The sequence below is a fragment of the Pseudorasbora parva genome, chromosome 10, assembly GCF_024679245.1.
Source record: "Pseudorasbora parva isolate DD20220531a chromosome 10, ASM2467924v1, whole genome shotgun sequence".
Classification (NCBI taxonomy): Eukaryota; Metazoa; Chordata; class Actinopteri; order Cypriniformes; family Gobionidae; genus Pseudorasbora; species Pseudorasbora parva.
The window spans coordinates 25,990,433-26,004,861 of NC_090181.1; the positions used below are offsets into that span (position 1 = coordinate 25,990,433).

The 14,429-nt window shown below is 39.2% G+C and overlaps 1 protein-coding gene across 3 annotated transcripts in view; it reads left to right on the plus strand.

Annotated features, from left to right (window-relative positions):
* The window catches only part of fmn2a (formin 2a), a 51,732-nt gene extending 37,358 nt beyond the window's left edge, over positions 1-14,374 (plus strand). Inside the window, exons 9-17 of one of the 3 annotated variants that reach the window (XM_067455683.1) lie at positions 358-487; positions 620-766; positions 1,517-1,576; positions 2,155-2,275; positions 5,099-5,191; positions 12,187-12,238; positions 12,843-12,992; positions 13,075-13,156; positions 13,527-14,374. In XM_067455683.1, coding sequence (XP_067311784.1) covers positions 358-487; positions 620-766; positions 1,517-1,576; positions 2,155-2,275; positions 5,099-5,191; positions 12,187-12,238; positions 12,843-12,992; positions 13,075-13,156; positions 13,527-13,667 — 976 coding nt within the window. In that variant the 3' untranslated portion in view covers positions 13,668-14,374. The remainder of the gene's footprint in view (positions 1-357; positions 488-619; positions 767-1,516; positions 1,577-2,154; positions 2,276-5,098; positions 5,192-12,186; positions 12,239-12,842; positions 12,993-13,074; positions 13,157-13,526) is intronic. The other 2 variants (XM_067455686.1, XM_067455685.1) reach the window with 2 other exon arrangements.
* The last annotated feature ends 55 nt before the right edge of the window (positions 14,375-14,429 follow it).

Below are 14,429 nucleotides of genomic sequence, written 5' to 3' on the forward strand. Positions count from 1 at the left end.
TCTCAACCCAATAGAGCATCTTTGGGATGTGGTGGAACGGAAGCTTTGTGCCCTGGATGTGCATCCCACAAATCTCCATCAACTGAAAGATGCTATCCTATCAATATGGGCCAACATTTCTAAAGAATGCTTTCAGCACCTTGTTGAATCAATGCCACATAGAATTAAGGCAGTTCTGAAGGCGAAAGGGGGTCAAACACAATATTCCTAATGGTGTTCCTAATAATGCTTTAAGTGAGTGTATCTGTCCATCCATCCATCCATCCATCCATCCATCCATCCATCCATCCATCCATCCATCCATCATTTGTTATTAATTTGCCTCCCTGTCTCTTTTTGTGTGTCTGTCTCTGTCAGGTTTCTGCTGCAGTTGTCAGAGATTCCTCAGTTCTCAGAGCGAGTTTTCTGTATTCTCTTCCAGTCCAGCTTCACAGAGTGTGTTACATCAGTTCAGCGCAAGCTAGAAACACTGCTAAAAATCTGTATGGTGAGCGAGAACGAGAAGTACACTAGTCAGATATGTTTCAGGCATATTTCAAGTTAAAAGTTCAGATAGAAAGCAGTGAAGAAAACATCTCTTCACTCCCTGTGCTTCATCATCTTTCTCTTCTGTTTACAGGCTCTAAAATCCGGTGAAGCCGTCCTGCAAATTCTAGGTTTGGTTCTTGCATTCGGGAACATTATGAACGGGGGCAACCGAAGCAGAGGACAGGCAGACGGATTTACCCTTGACATCCTGTCCAAGTTAAAAGATGTCAAGAGCAGTGTGAGTAAAGATCAGATCACTGTCATCACCAGTTTAAATAGATAGTTCACCCCAACATGAAAATTCTGTCATCACTTACTCACCCTCATGTCATTTCAAACCTGCATATGACTTACTTTCTTCTGTGGGATACAAAATAAGAATGGTTCTCTCTGTTTTTTAAACATAATAATCACTGCAATTATGATCCAATCATATACTCTTAAGCATTTGCCTATTCAGATCCAAACATCATCTTTTTTTGGACCGGGCAGCATATATGTTTTTATTCTTATCCACAGAAGAAACTAAGTCTTCGAGGTTAAGGAAATGAAGGTGAGTTAAATGATGAAGGAATTTTAATCTTAGGTGAACTATCCTTTTATGTTACAATTTTGGCTGTGCAGATCCACCAGCTAGACCAGCACAAAGCCAGCATAAACCCTAGTATGAACATGCATGTAATTCAGGAGTAGTTTGGTGGTCTCCTGACCCCACCATGTCATAAATAGACTTTTGTTGCCGTTGTTGTCAATATCACTCATAATGAACAGTCTATACAGTAGTGTCAAGTACTGCAGTAGCCTATATCCACATCTCATGCGTTCTGCGTACACGTGTATGTGAGCGAACGCCTTTGTAGGCCACCAGGTCTGGCCTCTTATTCACAACTGCTTTGAGCTAAAAGAGTGTATACAATCACGAAACATGAAAAACGATTATTCTCCTGTGTTTATTTCCATCTCTCATCTCCTTCTCTCATTCCATCAGGATAATTCTCAGAGCCTCCTGTCCTACATAGTTGCTTACTATCTGCGACACTTTGATGAGGTAGGTTTGGCCAGCTGTTTATTTAATTGGCTCGATTACCAGACCCCCAGGTCCCTTAGAATCACCCTTCATGTTAGACAAAAATGTGGCTTTGTTTTTGGTTTCATCACTTTGATTTGCCTTTCTTTCCCTTCACCATATAGACAAACGGCCGCTCTGAACGAGCAGAGCCCTTTGATTGCTTGATGCCCTTTTTGGACGCAGATTAAAAGGGCTGTATTGTAAATACCGTCAGCAGACGGTCCAGATGTTGTGATTACAAGGCCATGTCCAAATTGACAAAATATGATCCACAGGTTGTTGAAGTGCTTCTAGCGTTCGGGCAAATAACAAGGAGAACACATATGTGTGTGTGCGTGTGTGTGCGAGCAACTCTGATCTCTGACAGACGGAGCGCTATTGAGATTGATTTGTTGTGTTTGATGTTTTTATTATTTTTGGAATCATAATGATCTTTACACACCAAACTATTTGAACCGAATTCACATTCAATTATTTTTTAGATCAACCAACGTTACAGATATGATCTCATAAACACAACATCTGTTTGATTGCGCTTTTTTTCCATTGTGTGTCAGGATGCAGGTAAAGAAACATGCGTGTACCCACTCCCAGAGCCTCAGGATCTGTTTCAGGCGTCACAGATGAAGTTTGAGGATTTTCAACGTGACCTCCGCAAGCTACGGAAAGATCTCAATGGTGAGATGTGGACACACACAAGCACAGAGTAAAAAATTAATACACACGTGTTTACACACACATCCATGCATATACATGAGATCACATACATGTAAACACATGTGGACATATACACGGACATACAGACAAACATGAGTTCACATACGATTATGCATACACAAAAACATACAGACATGTTTAGTTTGTATACATCAGCGCCAATGACCCGTGTTTTCCCTTAGAAGGCTCATTGATTTTCAAATGGCTGTTTTTTATTGAGCCCCCAGGTGGCTGCCACAATGATCAATACTGCAAATGTGGTTTGTTAAAGTAAATAAATGAGAGAGAGAGGGTCATTTTCAGCACTTTGCCTAGGGGTCTTACTTGTTCTTACAGGCCTGAAGCACTTAACTCCAGGCTTGTTCAGGTGAACTGTATCGATATGTATACACTACAGTTAAAAAAAAAAACATCTGTAAGAATTAGTTAAATTGCTTAAAAGTTTCAGATAAATAAATACTGTTAATCAGTTTCCAAAGAAATATTAATCAGCACAACTGTGATATTTATAATATTAACTAGTTTTCAACATTGATAATAATAAGAAATGTGCGTCCAAATCAGTGTATATTCATGTGTACATTCAATTTAGTTTGATAGTTTGAGTGATATATAACATTTAGACATTATGGTAACAGAAATGAAAACTTTGTAATTACAGTATAAATAAGCTCAAGATTTTGATTGTGATATTTCTTTAAATAAATAAATGCATATATTCAGTAAATGTATCAATTTCAGTCCCTCTTGTACCCTATTTGTATGAAATGCCATATATTCTGATGCTTTTGAAAAGAAACTATAGAACAGATAAAAGGCTTAAACGGCCTCTTAAGAACTCTGTTTTGCTCCCTGACCAGTAAAGCAATTTATCAGGGTTCTCATGAGGTTAGTGAGATTGGTTCAGCTTTGTGCCATATGTCAAAGGTTGTACGACCCAGCTTAAGTGCACGGCGGAGTGTGAATGAGGTGTAAGAATCCGATTACATGCTCAAAGCTGAGTTTAAATCCCTGCAAACATTTTTATTGCCAATCCAAAAACACACACACTCGCACAGATGTGGAAATACTCACATTCCACTGTCGGCATGTTTGGCAATTGGCTTGAAAAAACACTGGTGGATGTTGATGTGGTCAATTTAGAACACTGCCCTACATCAAAAACACATTTACAATCAATCATTAATCCGGAGTGAGATTGTCTACCACACACAAATAATAATTCCAGAGCCTTTTTAGTTGCATTTGAACCAGTCAAACATATCAGATGCATTTGCATTTGGCTCATGGAAATTTCGATTGAAGGATGGTCACTTTGATGCATTGCTATACATCCTATTAACTTCTCTCCTGCTGTTAGCCATATTTTTGCGTGCCTTAGCTCGAATCCCTAGTCAGCAATTTGCATTGTTAATCTTTCAAAAGCTTATTAGTTAGGCCCACTATACATGTGGTTGATAAATTGTAAATGTACTTTTCCAGAGCTTGTATGCCTAGCTAAATGGTTTTGGCATACACCTGCTGAACAGATCAAGCCTACATTTGTTTAACGCAGGCAAATATTTCTCCTCTGGCAATGTTCTGTGTTTCTCTGAATCCTCAACAGTTCACGTCCCTAAAATCTCCCCGCGGCCCAATAAGCATGGCTTCTCTCTTACCCCAGGTTCATACAATAAATTGATCATCACTACATTAGCAAGCTAAGCTAAGCACTAAAGCAGATGTGTGACTGACAGCTGGAAGGGGCACAGAGTTATGCAGGCGGCCCGGCAGGTCTTCGCTTTCACAAAGCACATGATCCAGCTGGCAGGGACATTAGCATGTGTGTGTTTGCATTGCGCTGATTATCATGCAAGGCTGTGATCCATCACCAGCTGTAGTGATGGAGTGTGACACGGTGAAGCCTGTTGGGCTGTTGTAAGACTCCAGGTTTACAGCAAACAGAAGCGAAGGAAAGGTTCATGAAATGGGATACATAAGCATCTGTTTGCACAGGTCACAAATAGCACATTTTTCTCTATACTAATACATCTATGAAGTGCAGGAAAGTGAAGCAGGACTGAATGTAACAAGCTTGCCTGAATGAATAAAAGAGAAGTTGGTTGAAATGCTAGTTTGGGGCTGGTCTTGGCAGTTTAATCGGTGAAGACCTGTTGTCCAGAAAAGTTTGGCCATATGGTGGGGCCATTGCCATGCTCCCAGCTAACAAATGTTCTAAGAATGTTTTATTAAGGTTCCCATTTAGTTATAAAAACGTTATCTGAATGTTAACTAAATGTTCATAAATGAAAATATTATTTTCTTGGTTATATTGCAACAGTCCATTTTATAATTTTACAAACATTTTGGGAATGCTACTTCTGAATCTACTTCTGAAACTTACATTCTGAAACTACAGTAGAGTAAAGTAGTAACATTAAAAAACAAAACAAAAATTTTCAGAAAAAAAAAACATTTAAACATGGTATAAATAATAATGTTATGTTAACATTTTGAGATCTTTATTTAAGACCATATAACTTTGAATGTTCTATTAATGTTACTGGAAGAATGTTTGTTCATAACATTAACCTTACCAGAACGTTAGCCAAAGTTCTGATTATGTTTCTTTAGAAAAACTTGAGGTCATTAGTGCATTCCTAAAATGTGTTTAATGAAAGTTATTGAAGTGGCTAGTAGTGTAACATTTTTTCACCGTATAAATAAACAGTTCTTCAGTTCCATGATGGATTTTGTTGGTTTCTTTCTCACATCTGTGTTCCTGCCCTCTACTTTTTTTTACAGCCTGTTCAGCAGAAACAGAAAAGGTGTGTAATGTCTCGTCTGAGGAGCACCTGCAGCCCTTTAAGGACAAAATGGAAGAATTTCTCACTAGAGGTAAAAAAAAACCAACAACATAGCAGCAAGCATAAGCCCTATTTGGCTTTAAGCCTTTGCATGTTTTACATAAGGGTGTGCCATTTGAATCAGAAATTCAAGGTTTTTTCTTTTAGCATTTCACGGATTTAAACAAGAAATACAGTAAATGTAAATGACAGTAAATACAGTAAAGGAACACAGTGTCACACTTCACTCTGAAACAGGCAGCACATGTATGCATACATGTACACTCAGAAAAAAAAAGTACAGTGGAGGTACCATAGACCATAAAAAAATATGGACAACTTGACATCATCCGTTTCTGCTTGCCATATTTGAAGCTTTCAGGCGGGGTGCACGGCGCTGACATCTTAGGACCGAGTCTGCGCTGTAGCGATTTCGGGACCGGAGTTGCGCTGTAGAGCGCAGGAAGTACAGCTGCGATATCAAAAGCCCGCCCACACTCTCGCAGATGCAGAACAATTAATTATGTTGGTGTGAAATAAACAGTTATGGAAATGTAGAAATTAAAGCTAAAGCTCCAATCTGCTCCCAAGATTAGATTTCTGAAAAAAGTCCGTTAGTTCCTCAGTGACAACTTCATTCAGAGAAGACGTCAGCCTCAGCTGTCAATCATGACGTTACACCCCCCGTTTTTAAAGCATTAGATAACTAACTAAAACTAAACTTATTTTAAAAACGAACACTTGAAATGAAATCATCGTGATAATAACTACCTTCAATGACAAACTAACTTTGGGGAAAAAATATTTGAAGTGTAATTTTATTGTTTAGTTTGCCTCGCGTCCATTAGAAAACACAGAGGGGCGGCTATACTGGAACCGGTCACCGGGGGGCGATCGAGGCGTGAAAGCTTCAGTATCTGAGAGGGAGACATCAGGCTTGGGAGGTACAAGTTTGTTCATTGGGGAACAAAACATATAACTGTACCTTTAAAGGTACACAATGGGTCCTTAGGGTACAATTATACCATTGTTTTCCTCAGTTCGGTCCTAGTGAGCCGCTGTCCTGCAGAGTTTGGATCCAACCCTGAAAGACATCTATAGAAGCTCTTGTTGAGAATTAACAGGTTTAGATTTTGATGTTTTATTGAAAAAGTTTGGTCACCATTATGGTGATCAGTGTTTCCTTTAGTTGGGTAGTTTGACTTGGATTTTTAAGTAAGTTTGAGGTTTTTGTTACAGTGTAAACATAACACATAATTGCTCAAAACAAAAGAAGCAAAACAAACTGTATCAGGAAGAATACTTTTCGTTGTTATGGGAAGGAGGAGGCAGGAACCGGTGAATGGTCAAAACTTTAAGGGTTACTTCAGCGATTAGCATATGGCTTTGTATCAGTAAAAATCCTGGAGTATATTCAAATGATTGCCCCCCCCCCCCCCCCCATATCCCCCATAGACAAGAAATTAATGCATTTTATTTCTAGAAAAATTCCTCCCATGATGCAAATATCGTCAATTTGCGCCATCGGAGGAATTGTTGGCCAGAGGCTAAAGACTACAGCCAGCAGAGGGAGCCATTTCCGTATGTTTTCAACTCGCGCGTGGGGGATCACACAGCATTCAGCTGGCAGCTGCAGCCTCAGTCATTCATGTTTAAACAGTGCGGCAGAGCAAAGTAAATCTTTCAACTTCTCAAAATAATTCCTATAAAAGTGCATGAACTGAAAACGCAGCAGACTGAACATGCGCTGTGAATCTATGCCGCGAGTGCCGTCGCTTTTACCTCAGCTCTCATCATGAGCTCATCCATGACTGTCAATGTGACTCCTGCAGCGCTTTGGGCTGTGAGACCACCCTTTAGCGGCTAAATCCCATATTGAACGCACACGTTCAGTTTTTAATTGTAGTGTCTGTTCTCTAACTGAACTGATTTTATGAAGATGATCGCGGTCGCGGTGGGAAAGTGATCAGTAATCTAGTAGCGGTGGCTTTGGGAATGGCCTCGTAGGGCAGCAAAGCATACTGGGAATTGTTGTCTTTCATCCCCATGAGACAAAAACTTTCTGTATTATCAGTCTAGAAAACACCAAATTAAAAAATAATTTCACATTTCTACTATAATGACCCAGTTTAAATACAGATTCATCTTCCCGGCGCTGAAGTACTCCTTTAATATAAATGAACACAAATGAAAGTCCCCTCACAGACAGCTGCTGCACGCTCATTAACAAAAAAACAAAACAAAAAAACAACGTAAAATCTAGGCCTCTCTCGTCCTTCACTGTTGTCACTCCTGCTTTTATGCATCTGGAGCTCCTCTGTGAGAGATGAACTGTTCTCTCACAGGCCTCTGCCTCGTACTGCTTGCCACAACAAGTAAAAAGTAAGGTCATACTTTAGATTAGGGTTCAATTCTCACTATTAACTATCTATTAATTACAACTTTTGCCTCAATACATTCCTAATTTCAGCTTATTAATAGTTAGCAAGGTAGTTGTTAAGTACTAATAAACATCCAATATCCTAGTAATATGCATGCTAATAAGCAACTTTTTTTTTAATGATTTTTATTTTCTATGAAAATGCACTCCTCAACAAATTCTAAAATGATTAATCCTTTCCAAATATAGCAATTTAAGTAATCTGGTAAAAATGGCTGTATTTTTAACATGCCCTAGCATTTGTCATTGCCTGTATAAATAAAATGACATCACTCCCTTGACCGAATACATTAGTTTTATTACAGAGGAGCCATGCAAATCTTCTTTTACAGACATCACCAGGGGAAACAATTAAAGTGTTTTCTGAATAATGCTGGGATGGATGTACAGTGACCCGGTGTGAGAGAACAGATGAGGTGCTGAGAAATAAATGTGACTGAGGCTTTTCGACGGCCTCTGGGAGCCAAAAAGGATTCTGGGAAATACATCTAGCCTAACCAAGACCCGATCACTCCAACATTATTTGTGTAAAGCTAGTGACAAGAAAAGTGGGAGTGCATAATTTCGTTATTTTCACAAATTTCATCCCCGTTCCACTCTTACGTGCATCGCTGATTCAACCATTTCGGTATCTGAAGAAGATCTACATGCTGAACGATCTGGCGATTTGTGTTTTATTATAGTTTCTCTACATCTTGTTTATTTGCCTTCTCTGTTCGCCAACCCGGCTTCGATCCCTCTCTATTTGATATGGTTTCTGTTCTCTTGTTTATTTCCTCTGAGTCAATCTGCCTGATCTGTCTGCAGCACCAAAGACTCTTTCTGTCTGCGCTTTATTCTTGTCAACTTTTCACTGTCATCTTTTCTTCATTCACACTCCAAAAATTTCAATTGCCATGGCGTAACCTCCTTTTTCCATCACTCATTTTGGAGTTAGCTGGAACGTCTCTCTATAGCTGTCTTTCTATTTTTCATTCTCTGCTTCACTAGAGGCTTTAGTAAATGCTAAATGTGTTGCTGTCTCCCTTTCTTTGTATTCAAATTGGTCCTCATAACAAAACCCACATGTGCTCTGGCGGCAAGGGTAGCAGGGTGGGGTCCTCGCTGAACGTCCCCCTTCTCATCTCTACCCCTTTGATCTGCAGACTCATGGGTCTCCTTTTTTGAGCTCTCAGATGGGTGACATGACCACGGAAAGACCCCTTTCAACCCTCCATACCGCCTCCAGTTAGAGAAACAGACAGAACGGGGATCAGGAAAAAAGTCCTGGTCTTATTTTTTGTTATTTGTATGATTTTGAAACTCCAGGAGAGTAACAGTCTCTGGCTCCAGCTCTTCAACCTCTACTGTTTATTTTTCAGAGCATGAAATTAACTACAGAGAGGAGGAGAGGAAGAAAAACTGAGTGAGACAGGCGTGCGTATATGTGTATGAGAGATAGAGACTGTCTCTGTGCTGTTTGGTCTACGCTCGCTCTACTGATACCATGTTTAATTCTGTACCATTTCCGCTGCCCTGGGCACTGAGCAGCAATGTGATAATGTGTTTAAAGGTACAGCAGGTAATTTATACAGCAAAATTAGACAATAGCTACCAGATGAGCCATTTTAGTACAATTACACCATACTTCCTTACAAAAAAGGTACTAGCAATAGCATGGTACAGTTATGGTGTGAGATTATACGTTATTTGATGGTTCTATGTGCAAATAAGCATGGTAATTCCAAAGTATCTTTTTGTAAGAATAAGTGAGTGGTCCATCCTGAGTTGCTGAATAGTTGACACTGATTTAGTTGAAGGATGTTATGTGGTTGTTAGATGCTTCTGAAGTGGTTGTTAGGGCTCTGTAGTTGGTCTAGGTAGTTGCTAGGGTGTTGCTATGTGGTAGCTAAGCGGTTACCAAGTGGTTGACAGGGATTTCTACATAGTTGCATGATGTTATGCGGTTGTTAGATGCTTCTAAGTTTGTTGTTAGGTCTTTTGTTTGTAGTTGGTCTGGGTAGTTCCCAGGGTGTTGCTATTTGGTACAAAGTGGTTGACAGGGATTTCTTCATAGTTGCAGGATGTTGTTGTGTGGTTGTTAGATGCTTTTTAGGTGGTTGTTAGGGCTTTGTAGTTGGTATCAGTAGTTGCCAGTGTGTTGCTATGTGGTTGCTAAGGTGTTGCCATGTTGACAGGGATTTCTATGTATTTGCAGGATGTTATGTGGTCGTTATATATTTCTTATGTGGATGTACTTTCGAGTTGGTCTGGGTAATTGCCAGGGTGTTGCTATGTGGTTGCTAAAGAGTTATCATTTGTAAGTGATTGCCAGGGTGTTGCTATGTGGTTGCCAGGGTATTCTGGTGTGGTTGTTAGGTGGTTTAATGCTTTCTGTATGGTTACCAGAATGTTGCTATGTGGCGTCTAGGGTAGAAATGCAGTTTCTCCAAACCTAAGTATGAGCAGTAGTAATTGTTGTAATTGCCTTAGAGATCTCCACCACCGATTAAAAAAGGGTTTTTGAAGCACAAATGCAAAATTGTAGGCAATATTCAGTCAGTTTAATGAGTTGTAGAGCTCATGTTGGGGCCAGAATAGGTGGGAACTGAAGTGATCTGTGTTTTGGGGATTCTCTGGTTGCACATAATTGTAGTGGTGAGTGGTATGAAAACGTGTAAGAACACTGGGCTTGTCATTCAATTTATTAGTGGATCACAGGAGACTCTCCAAGCAGGAATAAATGATGTGCCATTGACAATATGGCGGTAACGGCTTCAGAGACCTGCTTCTCCATCTGTAATCAAACTATGCCTCATGCTGAGAATATTTGCACATATGTTTTTATATCTATTTTCTCCTTGAAATTGCATGTAAGCGAAATAAAACTCATGTGTAATCAGATTCTGGAGGGTTTATGTTTTCATAAAGATCATAACCTGCACGAAACTAAACATACATGTACACTATGTTGCCAAACAGTTTAGGATGTCTGCCTTTACATGTATATGACCTTTAAGAACATATTAATCTGTAGGGTTTAATATGGAGTCGGCTCACCTTTTGCAGCTATAACAGCTTCAGCTTTTCTTGGAAGGTTTTCCACAAGGTTTTGGAGTGTGTTTTTGGGAATTTTTGACAATTTTTCTAGAAGTGCATTTGTAAGGTCAGGCACTGATGTTGGACGAGAATGCCTGGCTTGCAGTCTCAACTCTAATTCATCCCAAAAGTGTTTTATCAGGTTGAGGTCAGGACTGAAGGCCAGTCTAGTTCCTCCATACCAAACATACTCATCCATGTCTTTATGGACTTTGTGCCCTGGTGCGCAGTAATGTTGGAACATGAAGGAGGCATCCTCAAACTTTTCCCACAAAGTTGGGAGGATGAAATTGTACAAAATGTCTTGGTATACTAAAGCATCAAGAGTTCCTTTCAATGGAAATAAGGGGCCAAGACCAACCCTTGAAAAATAACTCCAACAACCCCACACCATAGGATTACCAGACGTAATCGTAAGTGATTCGTCACTCCAGAGAACATGTCTCCTCTGCTCTAGTGGCGGCGTGCTTTACACCACTGCATCCGACACTTTGCATTGCATTTGGTGATGTAAGGCTTGGATGCAGCTTGAATTCTGAATTCCTGAGAGCGACCCATTCTTTCACAAATATTTGTAGAAGCCTCTGCATGCCAAAGTGCTTGATTTTATACACATGACCATGGAAGTGATTGGAACACCTGAATTCAATGATATGGAGGGTGATGCCAATACTTTTGGCAATATGTATAAGGCCCCGTCCACACGAAGCCAGAGCTTTCCCAATCCAATTTTTTTTAAATATCAGCGGTCTACACGAGATCACCGAAACGACTAAAAATGATGTCGTTTGCATGCCAGGCCAGTGGGTGGCCTGGTGTGTGCCATGCCAGGCCAATTCTGCCACAGAAATACACAAAAAATGGAGAAGAAGAGTTATGGATAGAAGGGGTATAGCAGTGGTAGGAGGTGAGGCAAACTCTCACAATAAAATAACAATAAATACATTTGCTACTTAACAGATTTGTTTTATTAATGCCTACACCTACCCCAACTCAAAACATACCCTTACAATAATGCAGATACGTTAATTAAATGATAAGATATTGATGTGCGAATGCCCAGTGCACATAGTTGTATCCCGTAACTCTTTCACCATGCTGGACGTAGTGTGATGACATCACCGTTTCAGAAAATATACGGATTCGCTGTACACATGAAAATGGAAGATTGTCTATTTCAGATTTATCCACTTTGGGAAACGGTTTCAAAAAATATCGGATTCATACTTCCAAAATGCCAGATCCATGTGGACGAAACGCTGATACGATACAAAATGTATACGTATACAGCTAAACGCGTCTCCGTGTGGACGGGGCCTAAGACTTTTTGTGCATAATCTCACATAAGTTAGCTCTCACTTTAAATAAAATGAAATGACTCTCACTGAAATGGAATCATGTAGGAGTCAACAAATAACTGATAACCTTTTTATGATAACCTGTAAATCAGTGACAAGCAGTACAAATAAATATTTTAAAAGAATAAAACAATAGATGGTGTCACATTTACAATGTCTCTTCCCCCACAGCCAAAGCAGAGCTGGAGCTCCAGGAAAAACAGCTCGCTGACACTCAGAGGATGTAAGTTGTCTTACTATGTTAATTGTGGCAAGTCTCTTGTTCATTTATTACTCTCTGCGTGTGTGCTTGTTTATATTACATTGTGGTAAACCTGACATCACCTCCATCACGCCTATGGAAAGTCCCCACAATTCACAAAAGCCTAACATGTGTGTATTAACGTCCACTTCTCCGTCGCTCTCTTTTTCTAACGTTTTGTTTTTCCCTTACTTCTGGTACTAATAGTGCAATTCACTGACACTGATTGACAGTTAGTAGATTGTCTCCATTAAAAAGGTTCCAGTTTTAAATCCTTGGCTCTTGGAGTGGGAAAAAAAGAGCAAATATGACATGTCAATTAATTTGAATGGTCTTTGTGTTCATTGTATGAATGTTGCAGTTTCTTCCAAGTACTAGACTTGTGCATACCAAAAGATTGCTGTGGGCGAAAAGAAATTACACTTGTCGTTCTTTATGTAAGAGCATTATTTTTATAAGCTAAAATTTCACATTTCACATGCTTGAAGTAAGCCGATCAATTTCACAATTCCTTAGTGTAAACTTTCTAATCTTATTTTGTAATATTTTGTTCATAGTGTCATGCTTTTCTTTGAATGCTTTCCAGTTTTCTGGAGCTGAGCGTGTTTTTCTCGGTCAAGCCTAAGGCGGGAGAGAAAGAGGTTTCACCGAGCACATTCTTCACAGTGTGGCACGAGTTTTCGTCAGATTTTAAGGAGCTGTGGAAAAGAGAGAACAAATACCTACTGAAGGAGCGGTGAGGAATATTATGCCTCTGTTGCTTAATTGCTTCAATGTAATGTATTCAGTGTCATTGGTGTATTTTGTTTTGTTTTTAGTCTGAAAGCTGCAGAAGAGACCTTCAGACAAGCACGAGAGAAGGCTACCTACAACGTAAAACCTAAACATGCATCAGGAATAGTAAGTCTTTGAAAATCCCACAATTCACATTACAAGCAATGAATAACACCCTAAGGGCTGGTTCACACAGAATGTGTTTTTACTATTAAAAACATGACGCAGGTCAGTGGAATGAAATACAAGCGCAAGGTCTATAGACATGCTTTTTTAAAATGTATTTTTTTTACTTCTTTTAACTTGAGAACCGCGTCTTACGAATGCCATGTCATGCGGCCATGCGCAAGATGCTGCAAAAGATGCGAGCGCAGCAGTTAATGATGCCCGTCTAGCACGTGCTTACATTGAAAAACAATGGAAAAGTAGAGCAGTGGAATGGAAAAATGCGTTCTGTGTGAACGGGCCCCTAAGTGTCCATTCTAATAGCAACCAGGATGTTCTTCTTTCACTCAGAAAGCCAAGCTGGGACAGAAGATGTGAATTTCTGCTGTGCCGAGACCCACAAAACCCATTGTTTTCATGTTATTTAAATCTTTCTTCTTCTTTTAACTTTACAGTGTCTCATGGCTATTAAGTTTATGCTGAATTCACTTGAAAGGCTTTGTGATTTAATGTCTGTAGTTTCACATAAATCAATCAACTTGAGCTATAAATGTAAACAAATTTCAAAAGCACTTTAGTAGAACCAACCATCAAGCCCCAAACAATTTATTTTTATATTTTCTGAAAGGATAGTGCTGATATATCAATTGTACCCTTTGTGTATTTAAATATTGTCCAATATGTACTTTTCATATTTGTAGGAGAAAGCCACAATACTTAATAAACAAGCAGATAAATAACATATTTCATGCAGGTCGAACAAAGATAACTGACTTTGAATAATATGTTTATGCTGACCTTGTGCACTGACTGACATTTAAGTAAATGGAATAGCTGAATACATAAATGCCAATCTCCTGTGTAAAGTCATAAAGAGTGTGTCTTGGCTCATAAAGGAAGAGAAACAGCCATGAATACTGGCTAATATTCTGCGTGCATAGTTTCCTCTACATGCGTTTACCTTCAAAATGTACACAACATTGAATGATTCGTAGTGAATTTCTCTGTTGCAACTGAACTGTGAGGTGTTTAATGAACAGTTTTTGAAAACATATGCAAATATTATAACGTAATGCCATTCTTAATTTTGTGTGTACAGCTGTTGTCAGTAGTTCACTGTGTGTAATATCCTTTAAGATTTACCAAAATGTATTTTCAATTAAAGCTGACAGCTTTCTAGTTCATGTGTGATCATTTTTTTATTTCTGAATGTGATGCATGATTAAGAAAGAGC